General features: G+C 60.4%; 1 protein-coding gene across 1 annotated transcript; it reads right to left on the bottom strand.

Moving 5' to 3' along the window:
• On the bottom strand, positions 1-27,359 carry NBEAL2 (neurobeachin like 2). Its single transcript, XM_087825080.1, has 54 exons — positions 27,309-27,359; positions 20,497-20,585; positions 20,298-20,426; positions 20,113-20,194; positions 19,905-20,029; positions 19,640-19,722; positions 17,968-18,053; positions 17,587-17,869; positions 17,320-17,426; positions 15,208-15,291; positions 14,746-14,844; positions 13,677-14,278; positions 13,464-13,596; positions 13,264-13,380; positions 12,732-13,053; positions 12,450-12,532; positions 12,244-12,336; positions 11,857-12,031; positions 11,587-11,720; positions 11,110-11,269; positions 10,795-10,897; positions 10,472-10,625; positions 10,217-10,375; positions 9,865-10,024; positions 9,607-9,692; positions 8,903-9,421; positions 8,196-8,374; positions 7,945-8,104; positions 7,564-7,701; positions 7,111-7,470; positions 6,875-7,024; positions 6,590-6,747; positions 6,352-6,476; positions 6,131-6,266; positions 5,527-5,687; positions 5,284-5,417; positions 4,961-5,068; positions 4,760-4,855; positions 4,272-4,396; positions 4,046-4,186; positions 3,736-3,866; positions 3,548-3,657; positions 3,332-3,449; positions 3,137-3,234; positions 2,946-3,062; positions 2,285-2,365; positions 2,102-2,199; positions 1,787-1,959; positions 1,583-1,677; positions 1,216-1,332; positions 957-1,115; positions 732-880; positions 249-384; positions 1-159 (listed from the first exon to the last, which is right to left on the bottom strand). Exons 1-54 carry the CDS (start codon positions 27,357-27,359, stop codon positions 58-60), a joined length of 8,073 nt encoding a protein of 2,690 aa, XP_087681206.1. The 3' UTR covers positions 1-57.
• Between the last annotated feature and the right edge of the window lie 124 nt (positions 27,360-27,483).

A 27,483-nucleotide genomic window follows, 5' to 3' on the forward strand; every position in this document is an offset into this window, starting at 1 on the left:
AGGACTCCAGAGTGGGCGCCCTCCGGGCGGAGCCCGCGCTGGGCACCGGGCAGGTGGTCAGCGGGCCTCTTCGGGTTTGTACTCGGTCTCCCCAGAGGACACCTGCGAGATGCGCCGTGAGGACCGCCACAGCTTGCGAGCGAACTGGCCGCTGCGCACCTGGGAGGAGCGGCAGGGTGGAGTGAGCCGGGACCCTCTCCCCCGGCCCGGCCCGGCCCGTCCGAGGCCCACCCGGCTCCTAGCCTCACCTCGGAGGGCTGTCCCGCGCCCACCACGATAAGCTTGCCATCCTCCAGACCCACAAGCACGTGGCTGCGCTCCTTGGTCACAGCCATGCTGCGGATGGGCACCTGCATGGGCAGGGGAGGCGCGGCCGGCAGCAGTCTGGAGGGAAGGAGGCGATACGGGGTTACACGAACTCGCAACCGCAAGGCAGCCTGGCACCCGGCAGGCGTCATTCTCCTGTATGCCCTGGCTGCCCTCATTTGAAGGATGGCTCAGTTGAAACCCTGATACATGAAGAGGTCTCCCACAGGTGTGTGGCTAAGAGGCCAAGGGCAAGAGCTCCCCGCTGGGGGGTGAGGGGTCAGGAACAGGACATGCAGGACATGCTCACGGGGGTCATGCAAAGGACATGCAAAGAGGGTGTGGGTCCTCCGGGCACCTCCTAGTATCCTCTGCCAGTGACCGCCACCCTGAGGGACCATGAACCCCTAAGTAGCGGGGCTTACTTGTTCAGGTGAAGGATGTGCAGGGCACACTGGGCTGTGCCCAACAGAACAAAGTCCTCTGTCACTGCCAGGGCTGTGGGCTGTTCCACCAGGGGCAGCGAAGCCCGCAGCCTCCCGTTCACTGAGTACAGGTGCAAGGAGTAGGTGATCTGGAAGAAGCAGGAGGTGTCAGCAGAGACAGAATCCCAACCACCCCTGTCTTGATTGGGTGCCTGTTTCTCATACCTGAGCCCCTAGACGCTCCCGCGCTGAGCTCTGCACCACAACCTGGCCCTCAGACCCCAGCACCAAGTGGGACACAGGTCCGGGCAGCACGGCCCCCGGGGGCTGTAGTGCTGCTACAAACTGGCCACGGCGTACAGTGTGGATGATCACAGTTCCATCCTGTAGGAAGGCAGCTTAGGGTACTAGGCAGGGTTCTCTGGGTACCAGGCACAGCGCCCACCAAACTCAGCCTCCCCTAGGCACAGGCATACACACATACCTCAGATCCAGACACAGCCATGTCAAGTTCAGTGCTGATGGCCACACAGCTCACTGCAGCCTCATGCCCGTATAGGACCTGTATGGGCTTTGATGCCAGTCCCACCGAGATACCACCCTGTAGGAAGCCAGGACTGTCTCAGGACTGGGGGCATCCCATTATCCTGGCCCCTCGATGAGAAGGCTAAGGCTCAGGAGCGTGAGGGCACTGTGCAAAGCCAGAGAGCTGGAGGGTTGTGGAGCCCCAGATTTGCTCACAGTAGTGGACAGAAGGAGAAGAGAGAATAACAGGACTGGAAGCCTACTGAGGGGTAGGTGGGCTGCAGTTCTGGACTATGGGGCCCCATGAAGCTGCCCACCCGGCATACCTGCTGCAGAAGCTGCCACACCATGCACGTGGTGTCCCGGGAGCCTGAGATGAGGTAGATGCCACAGGTGTCCAGTGCAAGGCAGGTCACTATGTCTGCATGGGGAAGGAAAGGTCCAATAGAACAGAGTAGTCACACCTTTCCTGGCCAGCCTCAGACCACTACCCTGACCTGCACCACCCCCAGCTTCAAGGCTGCTCATACCAAGGTGGCGGCTGATCTGTTTCAACAGCTTGCCCCGGGGTAGCGCTGTCACTCGAAGGCTGCCATCCCAATGGCCACCACTGAACAGCAGCTTTCCGTCGGGGGCCACTGCCAGGGCTTGCCCACTCACACCATTGCCCGGTACCCATGGGCCACTCAGCAGTCGCTGCACCCTGACCCAATAAGGGGGATAACAGGTGAGGCCAGGCCACATAGGATACCTAGGCCCTCAGAGACCTTGGCCAGACCCAATGCTGGCCAGCATTCTGATTAGGTGGGGAGACACCCACCCCTGCCCATAGCCCTCTCTCTTACTTGGTGGAGTCTTTGATGAATCTGAAGTAGTTACTTATGTTACGATCATAGGGCAACCAGCTGTGGGTGCCCAGCAGCCCATTGGCACTTACGGTCACCTGTGAGCAAGATGGGGCAGAGGCAGATTTGAGGTTGAGTCAGAGAGGGGGTGGAGCTGGGTGGAGTTCTGCCCAGTGCACTTACCAGCAGGTCTGGGGTCATAGAGGAATGGAGCTGCCGGTGGGGAACCAGGGCCAGCACCAGGGGCACGCCATCACTGATAAGCTGTGGGGTACAGGGCAAGCTAGCTATGTCCGAGAGGTCAGCCAGAGCCCCCACTACACTATCTGTTCCCTGGAGCACCACTGCTTCGTTTGCCCTCAGCCCCCAGGGGTCACAGGCTGGGTGTCACAGAGGCTGAGGTCCCTCTGAGAAACACACATGACACCAGTGGGTCTTCAGGAGGGCATCTCAAAAAGTGAGTAAGAAGCTGGGATAGACAAGGAAGATCCTTCCAGAGTCTCAAGCTTGGTCTCAGCCTTGGTCCACCCACCCCATTACTCCTTGTGCCCCCGCCTGCTGGCAGGAGAGGATAGCCTAAAAAAGTTAGGTCTGGGGCATTCTGAGATGTAGACAGGAAGGTGAGGGAGTGTTCAAGGCCAGATGCCCTTCCTTCTGGTCTCCCTAAGGCTTCCAGAGAGGGCTAAGTGAGTCATCACTTGTCCTGGCCCTCATGAAGAAGGTACCCCAGCTACACTCCCATAGTCCCCTCATGTTCACTTCTTTTCCCATATCAGTGACCTTGATTTAGGTTTTCCATCTGCCCCAAAAGTTGGTAAGAGTAAGAAGTTGAGGCCTTCCTCACCCCCGCGAAGAAGGCCTTGAGCTGGTCCAGATGCTGGAAGATGCTAGGTGAGTTAGTGTCCAGACGTGCAAGGCGCTGGGCTGCTTCCTCAGCTGAGAGCCGAGCTGGATGTGGCTCCTGTGGATGAGTGGTCAGTTAACACCATGGCATGGACGCCCCTTACCACTGTCCTGCAAGCTGGCCTTACTTACCTTTAGCAGCTGACAGGGAGTCTGCCCAAAGTTGCTGATAATGCCCTCCAGAGCCTTCCGCTCCCGCTCATCTGCCACGTGGTCCAGGTCCACAGCCCCTGGGTGGGTAGGCAGGGTAGTCAGGACTCCCTCTGTGCCCTCTGCATTCACCCTTATCTGTGCCCAGCTTCCACTTAAACCCAGGGCACTGCCTACCCTCATAGGTGCAGTAATAGAAGACATTGAGGGCCTCCTCTGCAGCCGGCCCCCGCTGCTTATAGCCAAAGATGAGGTCAATCCACTCGTGCAGGTGGGCGGACACATACTCGGACTCCTGGGGATAGGGAGGGGCGGTCAGTCCAGGGACAGACAGCTGACCTCTAACCCCGACCTTCAGCCCCACTGCCCGCCTGTATGTGCTCATGTCCTCACCAGAGCCTGGCGGTGCTGCTGGATGAAGTCCTCGGGAGAGCTAGCCCACGGGGGCAGCACCACGTCGCCCACCTTCTCGTTGGTCAGCTGGAGACAGCCCAGGTCAAAGCCTGGAACAGAGGATGGGGTCAGCTGTCTTCACCTGCTCCCTGGCCACCTCGGCCCGTGTCTCCCAGGCCAGCTCCTACCGTTCTGGTTCTCCAGGAAGTCTGGGAAGTAGAAGAACTCTGGGATGAGCTCCTTCACATCAGCCAGGCTGTCCAGGCGGGCCTGCCAGGCTGCGGCCACCGAGTGGAACTGCCGGTCAGAGCAGTCAAAGCTGGGGGAGGGGCACGGGCCAAAGTGAGGTGGCGAGAGTGGGGACAGGGAGGGAGAAGGTATGGCGGGAAAAAAAGACAGAGACAGAGGGCCCAGGATGTCTGGAGGACCTGCCTCTTCCCCTCAAATGCTGGCCTGCCCCCACCGGCTGCCACCCGCCCGCCACACCCTGCGCCGCACCGGCCACTCTGCAGCTGGATGTGCAGGGAGGTGAAGGGCTCCATGCGGATGAGGTAGTGCATCACGCCCGCTGCGTTGGAATAGTGGGTGCCATAGTGGAACTTGTCAATAGTGCCCGCTGGGTCCTCAAAGCTCTCATACCTGGAGTCACAGTTAGGGGGCAGTCAGCAGAAGCCCTCGCATGGCCCATCCCAACCTCCGAGCCCAGCCTTGCCCACATGCTCACTTCTCCCTCACGAGCTGGGCATGCTTGGGGTTCACCACACCGATGGGCTTGGACAGGTCCCGGAAGACAGCCGGGTTGCTGAGGTCCAGGGTTGGGGACACGTAGTCCTGTAGGACCCAGGGGAACTGGCCGCCCACCCCGGGCAGGAGCTGCATGAGGGTCCTGATGGCCTACCTGCCCACTCTGCCCTGCCCTCACCCTCAGGAAGATGGGCAGAGCCCATAGGTGGGCACCCTCCACTTGGAGGGGCTACAGGGGAGCAGGACAGACGGTCCAGGACAGGGTTCCCTTCAGGAAAAACAGGCCAGGAGGGGACAAGAGTGGGCCTGGGTGTGTGTGTGGGGGGGGGGGCAGGGGACAAAGGCCAGGCCTTAGGCCACACCCACTAGGACAAAGCTCAAGGTTTGTTCCCCCATCAGTGCCTACGCTTGGGTGAACCAGCGCTGGCGGACGAGAAGGATGGGTGGAGGTATGGAATGGGCCCTCACCACAGGGTACTGAGACAAGTCGTTGTAGGTCCGCCCCGCAATGGTGTTGAGTTGCATCAGGTATTCGAAGTTGGATATCTCACGCTGTACCCATTTCTGGGGGGCAAGTGCAGGCAAGAAGTGAGCCAGCTGAGGTGTCCAGCACTCCTCCCAACCACAGGGCCCTGACCGCACCCACCCCTCACGCTCCAGGGCTCTCACCTGGGTAAGGCCTGAGGCTCTCAGCATCTCCTGCGGGGAGCGGTTGCTTAGGTAGCCCTGGGTAGGGGGTCGCAGACTCAGGAGCCACTTGTAGACCTGGTTCCGTGTCTGGGGGTGGGGTGGGATGGGGCAGGGTTGAGGCCTGGGGGCCTGGCAAGGAGATGAGGCTGCAGCCCCACCAACCTTGCTTGGGAGCTTGAGGAAGTAGCTGGCCTGATCAATAAAGAAGAGCTAGACCTGGTTCCGTAACTGGGGGTGGGGTGGGATGGGGCAGGGTTGAGGCCTGGGGGCTGGCAAGGAGATGAGGCTGCAGCCCCACCCACCTTGCTTGTGAAGTTGAGGAAGTAGCTCGACTGATCAATAAAGAAGAGCTCGAGTGCTGAGCGGCGCAGGTTGAAACGCCGTAGGTAGACCTCTCGCAGCTGGGCCAGCGGGCGCCGGAAGTCATGGCCAATGCCTGTGGGGATGGGCAGCAGGTGCAGGAATCACTCAACCTGGCCCCGCCAGACCACAGCCCACCCCTGCCACCTCCTGCCACCCCTCCAACCAGCTTCATCAGAACGCACCCTCCTCAGTTTCCACACGCTCAGCGCTGCCATCGTAGAAGTATATGTGCTGTGTGGTGACCTCCAGCAGCCCTGGGACCACAGCCACCACTGTGACCAGTTGGCATTCAGCTGACAGCACCAGTTTCTCATGCTGCTGGTCCAGTTCCACTGCCTCCATCCTGGGGGTCAGACCCCACTTCAGGCCCTAGGCTCTGGGACCCCCTTCCCAACAAGCCCAAGTAACACACTCTCTGAGTCATAGGGGAGGGACTGTCAGTGTCCAGACTGACCCAAGTTCCTGCCCCTGGGTCTCTGAATGTCTTGCCAGGACACCAACTTGTGCCCCCAGCTTCCTTTCACTCAGCCCCTGCCCACTCCAATGGGCCCCCATCCTAGTCTGGTTTGTGTTTCTCAGTCCTTCTCTGGGGTGCCTAGCCTTGAAAGAGCAACTATCCTGTGAGATATCTATCCTCAACCCCCCACCTTATTTGGGAGTCTCTTTAGGGTGTTTAGCCCTGCAGCAGAAGAGGGAATGGACTTGGGGGTCAATCCCCACCAGGCGTGCACACATGGAGCAGACCGTGGCCCCCACCCCAACCAGCTCTCTCCTAGTCCCACTCACACAGTCTCCAGTGAAGCCAGCTCATCCTCGCCCAGCTGGTCTTCCTGCAGCTCCTCGGGTAGGGTGCTGACTTTGGCCTCTTTGGTTACTGCTAGAGGCAGCGACGCCTTCTCAGTGGGTGTTAGGGGAGCCTCACCTGCAATGGGCCCAAGGGTGCTCAGCCAGAAATAGGCAGGACAGCATATGAGGTTGGGTGGACCCAACTCAGCACACCGCCTCACCTAGGTTGTCACGTAGGGCACTGGCTTCCAGATGAGAGTTGAAGTGATGGTTGGGCACCAGCTTCAGACGCATGCGTGAGTATGTCTCGGCACTGGACATCTTCCACCGGGGGGTGGGGGGATCTCTGCGGAGGTGTCCCAGGTGATTCCTCCCAAGCCTCACCCCAGAGGCAGTCTGGTTCTCCAGGTCCCTCCAACCCTCCCTCCCAAGCCTGCCCTGGCCTCGAGCCCCACCCACCTCAGGGCCCAGGCCCCGCAGGGGCTGGAGAGCTGACGCCACAGCGCCCCCCAGTGCAGCAGGACCGTAGAGTGCTGCGTGGCCTGCTGCTTCAGAGCTGTGGCATAGCGCTGCCCCTCGTGGCGCACCCGCCGCTGCACGGGTTCCAGCACCAGCTCCTGGGGGTAGGGGTGAGGGAAAGAGCAGGGGTGAGTCTTGCTGGCTGCTTTCTGTCCTGGCGGGTCAGGAGTCTTCTGGGTGCAGGCGTGGAGCAGCTCCCAGGCACCACCCCAGCCAGGCACACACCTGGAAAACCCGACGGCTATGTGCCCGCTCTCGCTGCAGCCGCTGCCCACTGCTCATGAGTGTGTCGTAGCAGGAGTTCCAGAAGCCTGACATGAGGTCGTGGCTCTTAGCGTAGGTGTCCATTTCGAACTGGGACATGGTGGGCTGCACCTGGAGGGTTGGGCAGGGAAAGGAGACAGTGCTCGATGTGGGCTCCCAGCCCCCACTTCTCTTCCTGTGCCCCCACCTCCAGGCACCTGCTTGTCGATGAAGTGACGCCATTCGGGTGTGGCACAAAAGGCCAGGAGGTCCTCAAAGAAGGTGGGGCTGCCGTTGGTGGGTGGCAGGGAAGGCAGCCTCCACTGCAGCCCCAGTGGCTCGTAGGCTCGGTCCAGAAGCGTTCGCACCAGCGGCACCAGCCACGAGCAGCGATCCACAGAGGCAGCAGCTATAGTTGGGGGCTCCGGGTCCTCGGTGGCCATCTCACAGGGGGAGGTGTTAAGCATCCGTGCCAGTGCAGCCTCCAACTTGGAGAGCACATAGCAGGCCTCCTCCCAGCGCATGGGCACTGCAGTCTGCAGCAGCGTGTGCAACTTCACATAGGCCTGGGAGTGCAGCTGGGGGCAAAAGGGAAATGTGGGTGGCACCTGGCTTCTCCCAGAGCTCCCTACATAAGTCATGCCCCTTCCCCCACAAGCACCGTTGCTCACCTCTGGGTCTTCCAACAGGATATAGCCAAGCACGAGGTGCAGGCCAATCTGTGCCATCTCTCGGAGATCCGCTGTGCCATTGGCCAGGTGTGACCAGGCTCCCAGGCGATCAAGCAGAATGCACACGCCTTCAAAGAGCTGCCACACAACATATCCCCAGCAGCCATCACCAGATGAGGCAGGAACCCATGGGAAGGGAGCAAGGTAAGGTTTGGGCAGGGGGCCAGGTTGGGTTTGTACATACAGACAAGTCCATGCTCACAGACACCTGTGCCAACCCACCCAGGACTGCACACATGTACACATCCCCCCAGACCAGGCGCCTGCAGATTCAGGAGAACACCTGTGCTCCCAAAGCTCATCCCCTCTGAGCTGGCTCACCTTCTCACTCCACAGTTCCTGGTTGCCATGGCCCTCGGAGCACAGGAAGTCCTGCAGCAGGCGCAGCAGCCAAAGTACCTGCTGGTTGAGGCTGGCCAGCATCCCAGCAGGGGCCTCTTTGATGTCAGTCAGGGCTGACTCCAGCATCATCTCCAGGAGGCTGGGAATGGGTGAGGGACTCAGGTGTCTCTCCACTGCCTGCCTATCCGCAGGCCCCCTGGAGGCCCCCACCTCCTGAGATGCCTCCTCACCTGCGCTTGATGCAGTCTGGTGGGCGCACAAGTGTGGCTGAGGCCCCCAGCTGGGTGAGCACTGAGAAGACCTGGCCACGTTCCCGCCAGGCGACCTCATCACTACCTTCCACGCCCCGCCATGTCACCAAGAACAGCACGTTGGTGAGCAGGTTGCACAGCTCCTCCTCAGGGGTTTGCTGTGGGCACAAATGGGCGGTGTGAGGTATGGGCTGGGAAAAGGGGATCCGGCTGACCCCACACTATCCCTGTTCAACTCCCATTGCCCACCACTAGTAGGTACAACAGGAGGCAGAGCATTGAGCTAACAGACGGCCTGGCTCTGAGGCCTGGAAGAATGGTGCTGAGGCCTCAGCCACGGCCTGGATGCCTAGGAGAGTACTGAGGTTTCAGGTACTCCTAAGACAGGATCAGGAGGTTCACAAAATTAGACTTCAATCCTCACAGGCCTCAAGAACTGCCCTGGAATTCTCTGGAAGAATGCCATAGAATAAGCAGAGGCCCGTCCCCAAGCCCAGAAGCACCAGGCAGGATCCTTAGAGCTGTCCACAGGCCTTGTAAAGTCTCCGCCCTACTTTGGGACTCCACTTGCAGCTGCAGCCCTGATGAGACAGGGCTACACCTGTGGAAAGGCTAGGCTGCCTGCCTTGTGCCCAGAGGTGCTCTCCCTTAGTGCCATGCAGTGGCAGAGGGTGGGCCCGCCTCACCTGAGGGTTGCTGGTATTAGAGGTGTCATCTCCACTGAAGGCGGGCTCTGGGAGGCTGCCGTCCTCCAGCACATTGGAGAGACTGGAGCTGTGGCGGCCAGGGGCAGCAGGGAAGGGCCGGGGCCCTCCCAGTGGGGAAGGTGTGTCAGGCTGGCTGGCTGGAGTGAGAGTCCCACTGCTGCTGCTGCCACCGCCACCAGCAATGTTGCCTGAGTCCACGCTGGACCGTTCCAGGACCAGGTCAAAGGGTGCGCAGAACGGGGAGAGAGCTTGGTAAAAGGCATCAGGGTTGGGGCAGGAGGCCTCTGAGGGCAGGAAGACGTCTGAAGATTCAGGTGATTCAGTGAGTGGCTTGGGTAAGGCTGGCTCTGGGGAGGCGGGCAGCTCTGGGGGAAAGGGCAGGGGACTGCTGGCCATGGCAGGCTCCAGCACGTACAGCCGGGTCAGAACATCCTGCCAGCCGGCCTGTCGGGCCAGCAACCGCACAATGTTGGGTGGTCTGTAGATCAGGTGGAAGAGCTGTGGACCAGGGCACAGCAAGTAAGGGACTCATCCAAAAGATCCGCCCCCAAACCTCTGCCCTGGAGCCTTTGCAGAGGAGGCTTCCAGAGACCCCTCACCACTGGCAGACAAAGTGAGTCCTCAGGGTAGAAATCTCCCCTTCCTTTTCCCCTTCCCCCAAAGCTTTCACCTCCCGCACTCACCTTGCGACAGATGTACAGGCGGATGCTGAGGTCAGCCTGGAGGGACAGCTGCACCATAGCCATCAGATCTGAGAGGTTCAGGAAATCTGGGAGGATGGCCAGAGGGGGCTTGAGGGACTGACCCCAGTAGGGGCTACACTCCCCTGCTGGCCCAGTCTCGGCCCCTGCACCAATACTTTCCCTATTCCCACCTGTCCTGTTCCTGGATCCATGTCACCCTTCCACCTGGCCTGCCTTTTGGCCCCAACCAGGTTGTACCTGTCTCCAGGAACAGCTTATAGAGTCCCTTGAAGAGCTCGAGGGAAACCGCCCCCTCTGGCAGGCAGGCGACGAGCCCCTGGAGGCCACACTCTTGAAGCCGGAGCCGCTGGCGGCTCTGCTCAGGTAAGCGCTCATTGTGCTGCAGTCTGCGCAGGATCTGTGTATGGGGGGGGGGGGGCGTCATCACGGGGACGTTACTGCAAGAGGGGGAGTCACCACGCAGGTGTGTGGCTCCAACAAAGGCCTCAAAGGCAGCTTCCTCTGGCAGCCCCAAGCCTGCTGCACCTCCCTGGACCTCAAGCAGGGGTCACAGCAAATGGGGTGCCAGGAGCTAGTGGGCTGGGTGTACCTTGCAGACTCGGTCGGCCAGCAGGGGCGGTGGCCTTGGCCGCACCAGCAGTGCCAGCAGCACCTCCAGGTTTCCCAGCTCCAGCAGGAAGACAGCCAGGGACTCCTGTGCTGGTGAGCCCTGCAGCAGTGCCAGCAGCAGGTCCAGGGCGCCCAGCACCTAGGGGATACAAAGGCTCACACTGGGCAGGGCCTCCCCACGTGGTCCACACTCCATCCCTCACCCAAGCCTCCCTGTCACCAACCTTCAGCCTACCTGGCCATCATCACCTGCAGCTGCCAGAAAACTCAGCACAACCTGCATGTCATCAACGGGGGAGCTTGGTACCAGGAACTCACGCGCCAGGCGCAGGAGCGAAGTCTGCACCGTGCACAGGTCATCAGCCGCTAGGGGGCGCTCCCGCTGCGGGCTGGACCATTCCCAGCAGGCACACCCACCCAGGGCAAGGAGAAAGCAGGGGTACAGAGGGGAGAGAACAGGGAGAGTGTTCAGGTGAGCTGGGAGACTGGATGTTCCTGTTCCCAAAGCCAGAGGCCACTGGGTCAGCCCCCTGGCTACCTGCCCTTCACCAGCCTTACCCATAGTGTGTACGCAGGGCATCGAGGATGAACTGGACCCCGTACTTCTTCCGCAGTTTCTGTCTGTGCTCACAGACTATCTTGGACATGTACTGGATGTGGCCTGAGTGGGCATCAGCAGAGGACTCAGGTCACCAGGCAGAGCTGGGCCTTTTCTGATCCTCCTACCAGATATCCCCAGGAAGGGTCATGTTCCCTCAGATGCCCCAGGACAAATATGCCCCTTCAGGTCATCCAGAGTAGAGTTATAACTTCTTAGAACCTCCACCATCACCCTGCCTGGCGGTGTCCCTTCACCCAAGTCTCCACACCTACCGAGGCGTACAGCAAAGTCGCTGAGGCTCCAGAGGTGAAAGTTGAAGAGCAAATGCTGGTAGAGCAGGTACAGGAGGGGCCCACTGCCCTCAGCTGCCACCTGCTCCATCAGCAGCTGGGCAGACATGAACACATTCATGTCCATGGCCCAGCTGGGGACCTGGAGCAGAAGGAGCTGGGGTGAGATGTCAGGCCCTGCCCACCCGCTGTTGAGACTCCCAGCTTCCACTCTGCACTGCACAGACAGATGGACACAAGCTCCCTGCCTGCTCAGAACCCCTCAGTGGCTCCCTTCTGTCTCTGTTGTGCAGCCTCCTGTCCCAGCCTGCGTTGGTACTTCCCCCCGACCCTCAGCCAAACCCTGCCTAGCCTTTCAAGGCCCCACTCAAATGCCACCTCTCCCAGGAGGCTCTGCCTGACTAATGGCACCTTGGTCCTCCCACCCAGCCCCCTCCCCACATGCCCAAGCAGGCCTACCTTGCGCAGGAGGGCCCCTATGATGGCAGGCCCCTGGCACTGTACCAGGCTCTCCTGGTTCACAGCGTGGCCCTGCAGTAGGTTCCGCAGCATCAGCAGAAAGGCAGCTATTGCGTTCCTTTCCATTCGCTCCTCTCCTGGCCACCAGGAAGGGGACAGATGTGTGTCAAGGGCCTGCCAGTGGCCACAGAGACCTCAGGCACTCCAGCTCCGCCCACCCCCATCATGCCAAGATTTCCTCCCTGCAAACCAGGTACCAGGAACACTTACCTGGGGACTTGCCCAGTGGGAGAAGCAGGCCCTGGGTGTTGTGGCCAGAGGTCAGCTCAGGCCCCACAAGGTCATGTGTTTCAGTTGGACCTGCTTCAGCCTCTTGGGGCTGTGCAGCTACTCGCTCCAGTAGGGGCAGCAGGGCACCCATGCCTCCCACGCAATTCACCACATCCTAGGGGCAGGGGGCCTGCTGTGAGAAGGCAGCTAGCTCCCAGCCATTTCCTAACCCACTCCACCCCAGCACGCCCTCCAGTCTGGGAACCTGGGTTCAGGGAAGTTTTGTTCCCTTAAACCCAGGTCTCCTAAATACCTCCCAGGGCACAGTGCCCCTCCCCAGCCCGCCTTGGACACACATGTGCCCATGCTCACGCCTTTTGCACACACCTTCACGTCCCAGGTCTCTACCCTATAGCCCGTCAGGCGGCCATCCAGCCCGTGGCCAGGGGACAGGTCCAGGCAGATGTTGTTCTTACAGGCCTGGGGGCAGGGGGTGAGCAGGCAGCAAGGGTCAGATGGAGGAGAGGGCGGCAGACAGTGTGGGAGCCAAGGGGAGGTAACAGAGTTGAGCCAACTGCCGTCCCCCCCAGTACCTGAGGTGAGTAATGGAGGAGCAGCTTGGTAGCAAGTTCATGCAGTTCACCCTCGGGCTTGAAGGGTGCTGTCTCATTGGGCCCTGTGGGGTTGACAGGGGCCTTCAGACCTGGCTGAACCTCTAGCCAAGCCCCATGCACAGCCCTGATCAGAGGATTTCCAGGGACACCTTCTTCCCCGAGACCCCTAATTTCTGGCCTGGGCACTTTATAATTCCCAACCACCTGGTTCTGGGATACTGGGGTGGGGGCTGGGGCCAGGAAGGAGGATGGGCTGCATACCCAGGGTGCACAGCACCTGCAGGGGCGCTGCCTGCAGGGCCTCATGGAAGATGACCACGGCCCCCAGCTCGCCCTCCAGGGATGTGGGGCTTCCCCACCGAGTGTCCTGGGTGCCTGCAAAGGTGGAGCTGATGCTGCCCTCCTGGAGGGGGGCCACCAGCCCGGACCCCCAGCCAAGCCCTGCGGTCGCCGGGACTGACTGGGAGCGGATGAGGGAGGGGTGGGCGTGAGCCAGGGCAGGGGGGACTGGTGGCCCAGGCAGCCCGGTGGTGGTGGTCGTCGTGCGGTGCCCAGCGGAGCCGATACAGCAGGAGGAGAAAGGCTGCGGGGCCAGGGTTGGGGGAGTGGTCAGGTCGCAGCAAAGCCTGGGGTTCTACCTGTGTCCAGTTCCTCACAGTGACCCCCATGCTGCACAGACCCCAGAGGCTGAAGTCTGAGGCCTGGGGAAGGGACTCAAGGGCTCCAGACCCCACCCTGTTCAAGTCCCCCCCCCCCAGCTACCCAAAGCCTCCCCAAGCCCTGCCTAGCGCACCTCACTGAGGGAGGGGCAGCGGAGGGGTGCTGTTTTGACCAGATGGCCATCTTTGTAGACATGCACCAGGTTCTGGCTGAAGAGCCGCCCAGGCACATGGACGATGGCCACACAGTGCTAGAACAGAAGCCACACATCAGACCGCTGGTTGGTGCCTGGTGCCCCTTCCACCCACCTGGGCCACGAGGACGGGGGCTCACCCAGGCAGAGTCGGCAAAGGACACTTCAGGCAAGCTCACGGTCAAGTACTCCTTCCGGGTGCACACGGCCACCACCAGGGTCCCAGCCGCCGTGAAGAAGGCCTCAAACCCCGAGCCACTGCTGGTGAAGAAGCTGGGGACAGGCCGAGCCGGTTACGCCTGCTGGCTGGCCCGTCGGTCCCTGCGCTGCGACCTTACCCGGCCGTCACCCACCTGTACAGCTGCTTCCGCTGCAGTGGCCGGGCGGGGGCCAGGGCGGGGGCTGCGGCCGTGGGGCGCAGACAGAGCCAGGCGTGGAAGGTGAAGCCAACTCCTGGCCATCGCTGCACGGGAGGTACCATAATGCCCGCCATGCTGGGCGTGAGGTCGAAGTAGTGCAGGGCTCGCGCAGGGCCCCGGTGCCGGGCCATGCCTGACAACGCGCGGATGACAGCTCCTGCGTGTCGGGCAGCCCCTGCCTCGGCGCCTCCCGGCTCCGAGTCCAGCCCTGGCGGGGGGTGAAGCAGGCGACGCAGCTCCAAGGGCCTTAGTGACACGCGGCCCAATGCTTGCAGCAGTGCCAGCAGCTGCTCCTGGCAGCGGGTCCCCAGGGCTACCCCCATGCTGAGCGTCTCCAGCAGGCAGCCCACCAGACCGGCCTGCACGCATGTGGCGCGGCTGGCGGGGCAGCTGTCACAGAGCCTCCGCAGGCGTTGTGCAAGGAAGAGCCGCAGCTCAGCCGTGGGCAGCGCCGGCAGCCACTGCATCAGCACCAGCACCGGCTGCTCGTTGCAGATTGGCGGTGGTGGGCAAATGCTGTGGTCATCCTCCACAGCCTGCGGGTGGAGAGAGAGTCATAGTTCCTGGGCAACTGGCATGGAGCAGGTAAGCTGCCAACAATGGGGCTTCCTCTCTGTTTACTTGCTTAAAATAATGGGAAAGCAACATGTGCCCCCCCATTCTGCTCATAGGTTGTGTCTGAGGCTCAGGAGAGTCAGAGGCACATAGATGACCATCAGCACTAATGACAGTCCTTCAGCCCCATTAACCCCCGAAACTTGGCTTTTGGTCTGGGTTGGCCTAAACCCCAACTGCGTGTCCCCAGGGTAATCCTGGAACTTGCTAACATGCAGGAACTTCCTGGCCCCATGCAGCCCAGCATCCTCACCCCAGGGACGCTGACACATGCGGTCAGCCACAGGTCACAGGATGTATTGGCCATAGTCAACACAGACCCCCAAGGTGGAGAGCTGGCCTTACATGGTAGCCCTGACTCAGTCCTAGCTGCCCCTGCCGCCCTCACCATGTTGAGCAGCTCTTGCAGCAGTCGGTGGGTGGGGGGACCGTGGCTCTGCAGAACCTCATGCAGGTGAGGGTAGCCGATGCGCTCCTTAAACACCTCCTGTGCAGGCGAGGAAGTGAACATGGAAGTGGACCCAGGGCCAGCTCACACCACACAGAAACCCTGGAGAAGGCAGCAGCTTCCAGGGCTCCCCTCGCCTGGTTCTGCCTCCGGGTCACTATGCTGGCAGGGGCAAGGCGCCGTGTCCACCTCAGAAGGCCCACAAGTGTCCTTCTCCCATCCAGCCCTGACCCAGGAGATCCAGTTCCAGGACTGACTGATGACCATGCCCACCCAGTGGCCTGAGCTGAACCTCTCCAGCTCACCTGCTCTAATAGCCACCAACCAAGCCAGTTCTGGGGCCATGGGGTCACTATAGCTCCGAGCCCACACCTCTACTGCAGGCAGAGGTAGCGTCCTCACCTTGGCTGACGGGGAGCCGCTCATGATGCAGGTCAGCACTTTGACTACGTGGACTGCAATGGCATCTGTGTCCTGGTCTAGTACCTTAGGGTGGGGAGGGGCAGTCAGGAGAGGCAGGAGCCAGAGCATCGCAGATGGCAGCACCCTGCAGTGAAGGGGGTGTAGGGCCAGGAGCAGGTGCCCCAAGGCAGGTGGCTGAGCTGGCTGGGGGCCTGGGAGCTCAGGCCCTCTACTCCTTGCCTGAACTGCTGACCCGAGGGCCCTCTCTGACCAGATTGGCAAGAGCCACTCTGACAAAGAGGCCAGGGAAGGAACCAAGGCTGGGAAGGGCCTCATTGGGACAGATCAACAGTGGACCCTCTGGCCATACCCCTGGCCATACCTCTCTGTCTGGTAGGCTTATGGGCCCCAGTCCACCCATCCCCACCCAAGCTAGACACACATGTGCAGGTAGGCCAGCAAGTGCCCCATTACCCATTATGATTGACAGGGGGTTGGGGTAATAGAAAGGGTAATCAATCACAGAATGTTAAAACCAGAAGAACCTTCGAGACCATTGAGTCCTACCCTGCCCCTTGCCCACTAAATCAAAGTGGGGACACTGAGGCTCACCCAGGCTGAACCCAAGACAGCCAGAGGCATGCCTCTCACTCACCCTGCCCTACCCTGAGGGGGGTGAGGGTTCAGGTGGTCTTGGAAAGTTTGTCAGCAGGTGTTAGGCTTTGTTTTGGCTCCATAAGGCCCTTGGCCCCAGCTCTGCCTGACTCTCCAAGTGACCTCAGGCCACCTTCTTACCCTCTCCAGGCCTGTTTCCTCATCTACAGACCAGGGGTCTCGCCTGCCTCACCTGCCTCGTAGATGAACAGACATGCAGGCTCTCAGAAAACAGCCCAGTGCAACAGGCACGGGGGGCTGCCCAGAAGGACAAAGCCAGGGCGGGGCTCTGGAGGTTGCTCCCAAGCATCGAGCCACCAGAGGCCAGGTGCCCCACTCGGGGCCCCTGATATTCTGCAGCATCCCAGCGCCCATGCAAGGTGAGGCAGAGAGCACCTCAGGAGGGCATGGGATGGCGGCGACTCCCAGGGGCCTTCACAGAGCAGGCACAAGGATCCATAGAAAGAAGTGACCCCATGTGGGGGACCTCCTTTTCTGGGAATGACTATAGCCGAATCCCTGCATAACTATCTGGGCTGTTTCCCTTCTGTGAAATGGGTGCAGGTGGTTGAGTTTCGAAGGTTCCCTCTAGTGTGGCACAGCCAATTCCCAGCTCCCAATAGCAATACTAGGCAGGACACCACAGATCACTCCTGCCCAGTTCCCTTAGATAGAGATGTGGAAAGTAGGTGAGACTGCATGGGACAATGGGACACCCAGCCCCATTGCTAGGCCACGCAGGGCCTTACACATATCTGCTCATCCCCCCTGCATAGTGCAGGAAGGGCTCAAAGAGGGAGCCTGGGGGTGGGTGCCCAGGGAAGTGAGTGCCTGAGCTGGTCAGCCCCAAGGTGGTACCTTCTGGACATCGGGCTCGGTCAGTAACCGGGTAGCTAGGTCACTGTCCCCCTCAGGGGGCGCCCGGGTCTGCAGATATAGCTGTGGGGAAGGGGGAGGACACAGGGTGGAGGAGGCAGAGGAGAGAGAAGGAAGATGAGGGAGGGGCAGGGTTAGAGCAGGGCCTGCAGTAGCTGCCAGGACTTGCCCAAAGGGGTGGATGCACCCGGAGCCCCAGGCTGAGTGCCCCACCAGGTCCTAGAGAAGGGGAGGGAAATGAGCCACCCATGCCCTGCTCAGAGGGACAGAGTCGGGTAGTTAAATGGGCAGGAGTGGGCACTGCATCCAAACTGCTGAGCCGTTCTCCTACCCCTGGACCTGGAGCTGGGGAAAGGGGAAACAAGGGACTAGGGGTGCTCCTGTCCTTCCACAACACTGCCCTTCTGTGGGTACAGAGCCATCCTCAGTCTCAGGCCCTCCCACTGCACTGGAGGCCATCCCACCAGCCACTCTCCTCCAGCCTGGTGCCACCCAAGTCTGCTCAGCAGCATCTCAGCACCCACACATGGCTCCCCCAGCCTCTGGTTTCCAGGCCCTCCACCCTGCCTGGGCTCCGCCCACCTTGCTATTCTGGATGAGGCGAATCAGGTGTTCAAAGCAATTGTTGCTGAGGAAGGTGGCCTGGAGCACAGGTCGGTCCTCACAGGCCAGCATCATGGGGATGGCATCTGTGGAGGGGTCAAGGGTCAGCCCTGCCCAATCCCCTCCCAGCAATACCTACAGTCAGCCTTAAACCTTCCCTCTACTGCCCAGTCCAGCCTTCCCATCGTCACTTGGGCCCTCACCTCCCAGTGCCACCTCCCCAAGAGCCTGGGAGTCCATACCCACCAAGCATGCTGACTCGTAGGGTGACAAGGGCCTCTTCAGGGCCTGGGCTTGGTTCAGCCGGCCAGTCAGCATTAAGGACTCGGAAGTAGCCCTCAAGTAGGGCGTGGAGCTCTGGACCTCGGTGCGGTGTGCGGCTGGCATGCAGGACATGTACTGCGCCCACCAGTGCCTCAAGAGCCAGCGACACTAGGCGGGAGTCCTGGGCTGGCCCACGGCCGCAGCCCTGCACCACTCCCAGCAGGCCCTGCACAGAGCCAGCACTCACGGCCACCTGCCCATTCTCCTGCAGGTATGGACAGAGGTGGGCAATGGGTGAGGGGGCTCATCCAGCGGAGACCCTGAGACAGCTACCCTCTGGCCCGCAGGCACCTCCTAGCCTACCTTCCCTCCTGCAAGGACAGCGCCAAAGAGGTGGATGAGACGCAGCAACAGCATGGGAGGCAGCCGATCTGCATCCTGCAGGCTCTCTGGGCAGGGTGGAGTGGGTAGGGAAGGACAATGTCACCAAGTTTGCACGGATGTGGATCTATGTCTACACAAGAGGTGGGAGCCCTGGGGTGGGGGTGGGGGCTGAGGGAGGAGACCTGGTTCTGAGCTGAGGTCAGAAAAAGTCATGGTTCTCCACTAGGGTGTCTCAGGGAAACACAGTCCTTCTTTTGGGGAGCTTAGAAAGGAACATGGCCTTGCCCTGAGAGCCTAGCCAGCTCCTTAGATCCTTAAGCCCCAAAGTGGAGACCCTGTGGTGAGTACATCCCCCCCACCCAGCTTCCCCATGGAAACCCAGGCCTTAGGTTTTCAGATGCAAATATCCTGGCCCCTCCGCCCTGTGACAGTTGGAGCTTCCCCAAGTGACCTGCTCTGGGGACTCTGCCTGTGTCTAGCACACAGATGCCCCCCACCCCCACCCATGCCCCCACCGGGGACTTTTAGGGGCTTTCACAGCGTCATATGTTGGGTGGACAGGATGCCAGGCCACAGACTGAAACTTAGAGAGCAGGAAGGACCAGCCCTGGGTCACATGGGTGCTATGGGGGTGGAGGGGTAGAAGCAGGGCTGGCTTGCTTCAGGTGGGATAGGGTGCGAGGCCTAATGGGCGCAGGACTCTAGAGGTGAGGCCTGGGAGTGCAGTGGGCCTGCAAAGGGAGAAGAAACAGTGGGCAAAGAGCCAGAGGTGGGTTGCCTAGTTGCATTCTAGGAATGATAGGACCATGGCTGAGGTGCAGGGAGCAAGTGGGGCTGGGAAGAAAGGCTGTGGGGAGGAGCAGGATTTAGTCCTAAGGGTGTCAGGCCACTGCTGGGGCGTTTATAGCAGCAGGAACAAAACCCAGTTTCTTTTGAGGACAGTACTCAGGCAGTGGGACAATGGAGGCAGGGGGCTCCCCAGGGATGTTTTCCCTCCTGAAGCTGTTGTCCCTGCTTCAGACCCAGGCCAGCAGCTCCATGGGACATCCAGAGACAAGATACTTTTTATCCCAATAGACCAACAGCCTCCCAAGCCCAGCTGCCCCCATCCAGCAGTATCCCACCCAGAACCCACCTAAAGTACTGGCCAGTCTCCCTCCAATAACAGAAGAGGGGACCCAGGAGAAGAGGACCCCCAGGGAGAACAGGTGGCAGGAAACATCCTGGGGGTCAACTCCTCCAGGAATGAGGGAGTAGGAAGTGGAGATAATACCCAGTGTAGACACTGTCTTGATGAGGGGTGGGAACGAGGTGGAGGCCACAGGGACAAAGGGATTGGACTAGGGAGTTTTAAGATGGTCCAGGTCAGAGTGTGTGTGTGTGTGTGGGGGGGTACAAGTGGTTAGGGGGACCCAGGAGATGGGAGAGAAGGGGGAGGGAAATCAACGTACCCGCCTGATGCCAGGTCTCCACTGCAGCCCGGAAAAAAATTACTCATTTTGCCCAGGCATGCCCTCTCTGCCCCTGAATCCCAGAAGGGTTCTCCCCCCCACCCCCCAGTGCAACCAACACTAAGCAGGTCCTGGGTCCAGTCCTGTGTAAGGAATGGGAAGCTGCAGGAAGGGATGCAGGTCTGGGGGCAGAGCCTGACCTGGGAAGAAGGCTCTGAATTCGCTGGGCAAAGCAGCAGGAGGGAACTTGTATTTGCTCTTCTCCTTGGCACTGATGACTTCCCTGGGGGCAGTGACAGGGTGGGCAGGGGCAGGGTGAGGCCAGGCACTTCGCTCTCCTTGGTCATCCTGCCCTCACCAGCCTGCACACAGCCCCCTCCCACCTCCACACCTTTGCCACAGCAGCCGCCCACATCCTCTCCCCAGCCCAGCCGTCTGGGGTCCTCGGTGGGGGGCCGCTCTCACCCGCTCTGCTGGCGCCGCCAGGTCTGGTAGGGGTCAAAGAGGCCCTCACAGAGGAGGAGGGCATGCAGGGCCACTTCCTCCAGCTTGGGGCCCTCGCACTCCTGCAGTGCTGGGGATCCTTTCAGCTGTAGTGGGGGAGAGGTGGGAGGGAATTGGCTGGAATTGGCTATCACCTGCCACCCCCCCAGTTAGAGAGAGCCCACCTCACCTTGGCCACCAACTGGGTCAGCAGTGCCAGCACCTGGGGCACCAGCACCGGGCCCCAGCCTGCCTCCACATTCTCCAGGTTCCTGGGGAGGGAACGATGGGAGAGGTCACGTGTAGAAATGTGCTGGTGCCCCTTGGCCCACAGTTCCATGTCCCCCGGCCTTGGGGAGGACAACAGGGACCCACCTGCAGAGGACGATGAAGAGCTTGAGCAGCAGCAGCGTTTGCTCCAGATCCCCCTGGTCCAGCTGCTCCGCCAGCACGTGCAGCGCGTCCAGCGGCAGCAGCGGCACCTCCGCACCTGCTTCCTCCGGCCTGCAGGGGAAGGGGTCACTGGGGCGCTGAGGACCCCTCAGCCTCCCCCCCCCCACAGAGCCAGCCTCACCTGCGTGGCTCCAGAGATGATAGTGAGATGCTCTTCTCGAAGGCACCTACGAAGGCCTTCAGCCACTGCTGCAGGTAACCCAGGTCCTTCTGCAGGGATGGGGGAACAGGGGTGGGGATAGAAGGGGAACAGTGACCATAGTGGGACAAAGGGATAGAGACAGAAGTGGAGAGTGAATGGAGGTGGACGTGGGGTAGACAGCGAGTGGAGGCAGAGCAGTGGGGGTGGAGAAAGACAGGAACGGATATAGGTGGGGGAAGAGGGAGGACAGGAAGTTGGAAGGTCAGCACCAGAAGATTGTTGTATTATATTGACAACTCTCCCAGGCACCCCCATCTGCTTTCTCGTTCCCACCTCCCTAACCTTTCAGGACCCAGGCAGGCCTGACATAGGCAGGGGAGGAGCTTAAGTGTATACATGCCTGGGGTATGGCTATGGCCCACACTGATGCCAGGGCTGGAGGTCTTCCACCCACCAGCCAACCCTGACCCAAAGCCTTGGGCTGGGCTCTCTCCTGCCACCTTCTTCCAGCTCAGCAGCCACCACCTCCAGGAAACCTTCCTGGACTGCAGATCCCAGGGTGTATGTGCACTATCAGCCAGGCAGACCCATGCATACGCACATTCCCCACATGTACAGCCAGAAGGCCTACCTCACCCTGTGAGCCTCCGCCCACCCTAACTGGTTACCTGGACCCCAGGCCCCAGTGCTGGCTCCATGGGTAAAAGGGGCAGCTGCTGAGCCCAAGTCTGGGTGCTGCCAGGGAAACTTGGGCGTGAACGGGAAACGTCCCCTCCCGCCACAGCCGGGGGCAGGAAGCGCAGAGTCACGGTTGGAGGTGGGGGAGGAGGGCCGCTTCCTCCCGGCAGACCGCAGGGATGTGGGGGGCCCAGGGCACCCAGGGCCCAGCAAGAGAAGCTATGAGGGACCTGGCCGAGCACCAGAGGTAGGGCCTGGAGTCAGGGCAGACCTATCTAGGCCCAGGTTCTGACCCCTACTGCTATAGTGCCCTTCATTCAAGGTACCAGGAGCTCCCTAACCTGGGTCCAAGGCCTCAGGCCAAGGGACTATGTGCAGGACTCATCCATACACTTACCCCACCCACTTCCGTGTCCTGGCCTCCCCACCTGGCCCTGCTGGTCTCTTTGCTCCAGGGACCCAGCTGAATAAGTCCTAGCCCAGCTCTAACCCGCCTTAAGCTCTCAGCCCTCTCAGGGCAAGGAGCTGCGCTCCTCCCATTCTGCCTTCTCTCCCTCCACGCTGGCCCCGTCTGGAGCTCCCGCTCCAACCAGCTGAGCCCTGAAGACAACTTTCTTTCCTAGGGGCAGAGGGGGAGGCCAGGGACTAGACTGGAGACGGATGAAGGGGCAAGGACCAGACCATGGGCAGCACCCAGCAGTCTGAGGTTGCTCCCCAAGGGCCACGGACCTCAACCCAAGGATGTCTAGAGCTGCCTTTGGATGGATGGCTAATTTCTGCCACATGTGCACCCCTGACCATGGGGCCAGGACTGAATAAACCCCAGGGAAGGGGGCCTGACCCCAGTAGACTGAGCCAGGCCCCTAAGAAACCTAGGCAGAGAAGCCCTCTGCCCTGTAGTTGGGCACCTTCAGTGTGCATTTTGTCACAGATCTGAGGCCCAGGCAACTCAGAGAGGGGCTAGGGCCACCAAGGTGCGGGCCCACACCACTGTGACTCTCTGTCAGTTACCTTTGGTGAACCTCTCCAATCTCTGCAGCAAGGACACCAAAATGGTCAACCCTGAAACACCAGAGCAGGCCAGGACTCTCAGACCATTTCTTCTGGACTCTTCCCACTGCAGATGTGTAACTGGGGTTCCCAGAGGGGCTGCCTCATCCACTACACAGCCTCAGCTGCACCTTTGAAGATGCTGAAAGCCAGACCTTGGTTCTAGGCCAGGACCACTCATGGTTGCTAGCCAGCCAGCCCAAGCTGACCATATGATCCCTCTCTCCTGCCTCAGTGACCCCACTGATCCTGGTCTACCTTCAAAATTGCTCCAACACCATCCCCCCTCCATTTACCCCTAAACCACCCCCTGTCATCTCTCACCCAAATGTGGGTCCTGGAAGCCCCAATTTGACCACGTCCCCCCACCCCAACCAGAAGACAAAGGCTCACCTGATGAGCCTGGCATTCCAGACCTTAGCCCAAGCAGGGCCTGCTTCTCCAGCTCCCTAGATACCCCAGCCCAGTGATGATACTGTCCTGCTCCCACAGGTCTGCATTTGCTTGGTTGTCCATGTTTCCTCTGCCTAAATGTTCCCCATCAGAGCCAGGACCTTCCCCAAGATCCAACCCTGTCTGGTGCTTCAGAGGTTGGAGTTGCCAAGTTGAACGTGCTTGAGGGCATGGGCTCTAGAGTCCAGACCTGGTCGCACACTTGGTAGCTTGTTACTTAACATTAATTAGTCTCTTTGCACTTCAGGTGCCTCTTTAAAATCACCCCTTTGCTTAACTGGTAAAGGTTCTCCCACTACACCCACCAGCACGTGGTTAGGTCAGTGGGAGCTCATCCCCCAAACCCAGGGCATGAGCTTTCTGGGGCAACACTCATCTTCTCCTCACCCACTTCCATGAGTGACAGATGAGTGACAGACCTTGGCTCACTGGCAGAGCCAAGGTCTCGTGGGCCACTCCCCAGGTGGCTGTCCCAGGCGGGTGGAATAGGAGCATCTTAGTGGGCCCCAGACAAGAGCTGGGAGCAGGGTAGGGAGAGATTAGAGCTCCACAGTGGCAACTCCTCCTGGTCATAGCTGCCTGAGTGGTAGTGACCACCTCATCTCCTGGAAGAGGCAGACTGATACGGGACAGGGTAGGGTCTGATCAGGATGACCTCTGACCTCTCTCCAGCCTAGGGGTCTCCCCACTCAGCATCAAGAGGGGGATGGCAATGCCAAGTAGAAAGTGGCTTCTGACTACACCAGGACTGCATGCAGGTCAGACTTGGAGGACCAAGGAATGAAGCAGGAAGATAGGAACTTTGCCAAAAGCAAGGACAACTGAGGAGTGTGGCCCAAGTGCCCAGGTGGCTGGGCCAGTTTCTCCTTGGGGAGGGGATCTTGAAAGGGATGGACCTTCTGATCTCCATAACACTCGACCCAGGGCTTAATCTTACCCTTGTCCTATCACTATGGAAACCAGGAATTTCCTTTCAGGGTCCCCAGGTTTCCATGGGGACCCCACAATACCACATCAGCTCCCCAGTTGCCATAACAACTCCAGGGATTACCAGCCCCTGAGCTCTGCTACTCTCCCCAACACCTCAGTCCCGCCCCCTTTAGTTGCCTTGTTAATGAAGGGAAGGAGGAAGAAGCCCTGGTTGCCCCTGTGAGGTACGGAGCTACTCTACCTTTCTTTTTCCCATTACAAGAGGGTAAACTGAGGCACAGGAAAACATATGACCCAGCTAAGTCCCTAGAGGGAGCAGAGGGCTTGACCAGGTTTCCATGAGGTCCCCAGTCAGGGGTGAGGAACCAGGGAGGTGTGGGCAGAGCAAGGTCAACTCCAGCTCTGACCTCACCTCCCTGGAACAGAGTCCTCAATGGCAAAATTGGAGAGTTCAACCTGGGCTCCCCACCTGTAACCTGAATGTACCTCCTATCCTGACCTTTGTGACCTTGACTGCCCCTCAGCTCTGGTGTTCCCCCCCAAGTACTCCTTTTCATTGGGGGGGGCTTCTGAGGGACACCACTGCTCCAGCAGAAAAGAGGCCACTCATTTGCATGTTATTTTGCATAATTTTTACATGCTGCCCTACTGCCAGCCTCTAGGGTGCTGTCCCTAGTCCCCTTACCTTCTCACCCCTTTCCCATGCCCTCCCTGGGGAAGCCCTGGTAGGTGGAGTCCTCTAGATATGGCCCTACCCATCCCCAGGCCTCCCTTTCACTCCCCTGTCATGTTCTTGCTCCTGCTGTTTCGGGCCCGCCGCCCTCAAGGCCCAAGCTCAGCCTGGTCTGGGTGGCCTTCCTGATTGGTCACTGCTGTGGTTCTCTCTGTCCAGCCATTCAGCTGGACCCAGGGAGCACCTACTAAACGTGAGGTGCTACGCCGGTGTGGCTCAGTGGTTGAGCGTCGACCCATGCACCAAGAGGTCATCAGTTCAGTTCCTGCCAGGGCACATGCCTGGGTTGTGGGTTCGATCCCCAGTAAGGGGCATGCAGGAGGCAGCTGATCAATGTTTCTCATTGATGTTTCTGTCTCTCCCTCTCCCTGCTTTTCTCTCTAAAATCAATAAAAACATATTTTTTTAAAAAAGTAAGGTGCTGCAGAGCCATGGAAGTCTAATGAGGGTTAAAATGGGGACACCCTAGGCTGAAGCCAGCTTGGTTTGGGGAAAGGGGAGGAAGCTTCCACGTGGAGAAAACAGTTTGTGCAGACCCACCTGAGGCTTCCTGCCCATAGGACCAGACCTTTCCTGGGTAAAGGAACACAGGATGGAGGCCGGGCTCGAGCTCTGTGGGACTCTGCCCCAACATTTGTTTGATGACCTTGGTATGACCCTGCCTTGGTTTCCCCACTAGAGCCCTGAGGGACTCAGACTGAATGATGTGGCCCTCCTTCCTCCTTCAGGAACAACCCTCAGCCCCTTCCCCCACTAGTGGCCCCCAGCTGAGCAGGGCCCACAGAGGTAGGCGGTTGGAGGGTCTGAACCGGGGATCTGTGAGGGGAAAGGAAGAGCGGAAAGGGGGTTGCTCCCCAGGGCGGACCAAGACCCACAACTGGGGAAACAGGTTTGCCAGCTGATGTCAGCTCTCACTGCTGAAGGGAGGGGCACAGGTATTGGGGAAGCCTTCTGGCTGAGTGGCTGGCCAACTCAGGGGTCTCTTAATACCCTTTATCAGTTCAACTTTTTACCTTATCTTATCCCCTCCCCCCAAGCACACACACACTTGGCCCCTAGCAGGGCTCCAAATAGCACAGCCACCACTCCCTGGGAGCCAGCAGAGGGGTGGGGACAGTGTTCCGGGAGCAGGAGCAGCACCAAGTGGGCAGGAAGGCAGTGCAGAGCTTCCTCTCCCTAGGCAGCCTGGCCCCACCTGGCTCCCAGTTCACACTCACATCCTGGATTTGTTTGCCAGGCCCCAGGCTGCCCCCTGCTTATCCAGGCATCCAAGGCTACAGCCAGTCAGCATGTGCCCCATACCTGCCCTGTGAGGTAAGGAGCTGGGGGGTGGAGGGAATCAGCACAGAGAGGTGCTAAACACCTCCTGGGGGAATAGGGGGGCTGACCATTTGCAGAGCTCATCTAGAAGGGGTCCCAGGAGGCACCTTCCCCCAGCAGCATGTCACCCAGCCTGAAGACCCACCATTAACATCCCTTAGACTCATCACCTGGTCACAGGAGAAGAAACTGAGGACCAAGAACCTGCCTATGGCCACGGGGCAATCGTACACATGAGGGTCAGGGGCAGATTTCCTTCTGCATCTTTTGCTCCTTCACAAAGACCAGCCCTTGGAGATGGAGACAGGCTGGGGTGAGGGAACCCAATGGGGCCAGGGAAGCAGGAGCCTTCTCTGACCTGGACCAGTCATACTGGCTACCCCTCTGCAGAGTACAGGCCACTCCTGAGGTCCAGGCTGTGCCAAATTTCCAGATAGGGAAGCTCAGAGGTGTAAAGAGCTTGCCCTGGGTCACACCAAAGAAGGACTACTCCGTACACCGCCTCCTGCCAGAGGCCTGGACCTCTCACCACCTGAGTGGACTAAAGAAGCTGTGGCCCTTATGGCCTGGATTTCAGGTCCCTGGGGCCCCAAACCCGGGTTGTAGTCCTGGGAGACAGTTGGACAGCCTCTTTACAGAGGGCCAGCTGATCTGAGCATGAACTTCCCCCCAGTGACGAGATCAGGGGCACACAATAGTCCATTGTGCCCAGGGCGCACCTGAGCCAGGAGCAAGATGCCAGCAGGTGCAGGGAGGGAGGCTGGTGCTGGGTGAAGGGGAGGGGGACATTTTCCTGGGATTTCTCCCTGCTGTGGATGCAGAAGGAAAGTGGGGGCCTGTGTGAGTGAGACACAGAGTCTGGGGGACACCAGGTTCTCAGCTCTGACAGACACCTGGGTCAGTCACTGCCTTCACCTTCCGAGGCCACTTGAGGCAGCCCCTGAGACAAGACCGGGAGCTCAGGAGGAAAGGACGTCCCTCCATGCCTTTCAAACATCCCTCCTGGCTCACCCCTGTAGGCACGCTCAGCATCTAAGGCAAACCTTTCCTTCTGCCTGGATCTGGGGTCCAGGCCCCGGGGGCGGGGTGGGGCCGCCAGGAGTCAGGAAGGAGCTCATCACTGCCTTTCTCTGGGGAAGGGATGGTGTCTAAACGGGACTCGCAGTAGGGACCCCCGCTGGATACCCCCAGTTCACTCACACCGGAAGGCCGTGACCACCCAACGGGGCCACACCCACAGGAGGGGCAAGACCAAATGCGCACTAAGCCTCTCCGCTCCTCCCGACCCTGCCAACCTTTCGTTTTCCCCCTCTGGCCTCAGTTTCCCCATTTGTAAAAGGGGGACGTGCGGGGCCGTCTGGGTCCAAGCCCTTCTCCTCGGCACGACTGAGGCTGCGCGGTCCCCACCCAAGAGGCTCTTAGGAGGTGCGCGCCCGCGAGGGTTGTCCCCCAGGTGTAAGTGCAGAGGCACCGGCGGGCCAGGACGCGCGCGTGTGTGCGAAGCCCGAGCACGCCCGGCGCGAGCGCATCTCCCGGGCCCCGGCCCCCGCGGCGCGGGGCGCAGGTGCAGCAGGTGCGGGGCGCGCGGAGCGGGGGGCCCCGCGGGCGCGGCGCGGGGCGGCCTCACCTGCGTGTAGTACAGCAGCCACAACTCGCAGAGCCGCTCCGAGGCGGCCATGACCCGGCCCGGCTCCGGCCCTGCTGCGCGCCACCTGCCGCCGCCGCCTCCTCCGCGCCGCCCGCCGGTTGCCCTCGGCCAGGCCCATGGGCGGAGGGCGTCACTCCAGGGCGGAGCGGCGAGG

Source organism: Miniopterus natalensis, chromosome 15 (assembly GCF_054644295.1).
Source record: "Miniopterus natalensis isolate mMinNat1 chromosome 15, mMinNat1.hap1, whole genome shotgun sequence".
NCBI lineage: Eukaryota > Metazoa > Chordata > Mammalia > Chiroptera > Miniopteridae > Miniopterus > Miniopterus natalensis.

What these genes read in the sequence shown, in the direction of transcription:
- NBEAL2 (XM_087825080.1), bottom strand. Translation starts at nt 27,359, where the DNA reads ATGGCCGCCTCGGAGCGGCTCTGCGAGTTGTGGCTGCTGTACTACACG. An exon ending in CCTTTGCCGACTCTGCCTGG is followed by an intron (nt 13,381 to 13,463) that starts GTGAGCCCCCGT and finishes CTTCTGTTCTAG; the next exon opens with CACTGTGTGGCCATCGTCCA. An exon ending in AGCAGCACCGCCAGGCTCTG is followed by an intron (nt 3,450 to 3,547) that starts GTGAGGACATGA and finishes CCCTATCCCCAG; the next exon opens with GAGTCCGAGTATGTGTCCGC.